At 45.8% G+C, this 1,239-nt stretch overlaps 1 protein-coding gene across 1 annotated transcript in view; it reads left to right on the plus strand.

The window, feature by feature from the left end:
* The first annotated feature begins 425 nt into the window (after window positions 1–425).
* Window positions 426–1,239, plus strand: part of tymp (thymidine phosphorylase) — a 40,852-nt gene continuing 40,038 nt past the window's right edge. The window contains exons 1-2 of the mRNA XM_020624877.1: window positions 426–543; window positions 618–820. Coding sequence (XP_020480533.1) covers window positions 426–543; window positions 618–820 — 321 coding nt within the window. The remainder of the gene's footprint in view (window positions 544–617; window positions 821–1,239) is intronic.

Consider the following 1,239-nt stretch of genomic DNA (forward strand, 5'->3'; position numbering starts at 1 on the left):
CATCTTCCAAACCTCAATCGTGTCAAAACCAAGGCAGCGATCTGAGCAACTCTTCAGCTGCCACGTCTTTGCTTTCATTCAAACATAGCTACACAATTCCTGAGCTTTCATGCTGAATATGCTGATATTCAGATGCTGCTAGAAATATTAAATGTTGTCTTTTTGAAGTAAAAAAAAAAAAAAACACGAGTGACTCGGGCCTGTTTTATTTGTTCATTATTGAGCCTGTGATTATTAAAGCACAGGTCTTAACTGTGGCTGTCATAACGTCACTGTGCTGTAAAGATGTGACTTCCATGTTGCACCGATGTGATTATATATACAGATACAAGGATGAGTAAATGTGCAGGAAAAACACCTGCAGCTATAATGGAGATGACAACTGATCGAATCAGCGACTGATTTCTGGTGTTTTCCAGGCCGCCATGCTGCTGATCCCAGACCTCATCAAGAAGAAGAGAAATGGAGGAGTGCTGAGTGATGACGACATCAAAACTTTCATCCAGGCTGTGACAGATAAAACCATCCAGGACTGTCAGACAGGTACGAACAGGTCTTCAACATGAACCCGCATCATCATCAGTGGTCTCCATTTCCTTTGTCTTTGTCTGTTGAAGGGGCGATGCTGATGGCAATCTGGCAAAAGGGGATGGTTACCAAGGAGACAGAGGCCCTGACCAGAGAGATGATGTTATCGGGGGAAGTGATGTCATGGCCAAAGGAGTGGGCAGGCCGAGTGGTTGATAAACACTCCACAGGGGGAGTAGGAGATAAAGTCAGTTTGGTGCTGACACCTGCACTCGCTGCCTGTGGCTGTAAGGTAGATGTTTCTGAAAGCCATCTCATTTGCCTTCATATGTAGACTCACTGGTTTCCATCTCTGAGTGTCCGGTGTAACCAGTTTATGACTCATGCATTATCGCAACTATTGGCGCAACTTTAACAATGCGCCCTCCGAGGCAAACGTGTTTGCGCGTTCCACTCTCGAATGCCGGCTCTTTCTTCGTTTTCTTCTTTTTTGTGTTTTTTTACTCTTTCTGCAGTGCACAAATGTCATGCACTGCTAACATACAACAGACAGGCATTGCTGAATATCGCCAACTCATACAGCCACTGGGAATTTACTGGTTTCATACCACCAGAGCTACAACTCATTGTTCGCTCCCGCAACAACCACCATCACCCTCAGGAAGCCCCCGAAGCACCGGGCAAGAGCGAGCAGGCTGAAATCAGGAGAGC

The sequence above is a fragment of the Monopterus albus genome, unplaced genomic scaffold (assembly GCF_001952655.1).
Source record: "Monopterus albus unplaced genomic scaffold, M_albus_1.0 scaffold341.1, whole genome shotgun sequence".
Classification (NCBI taxonomy): Eukaryota; Metazoa; Chordata; class Actinopteri; order Synbranchiformes; family Synbranchidae; genus Monopterus; species Monopterus albus.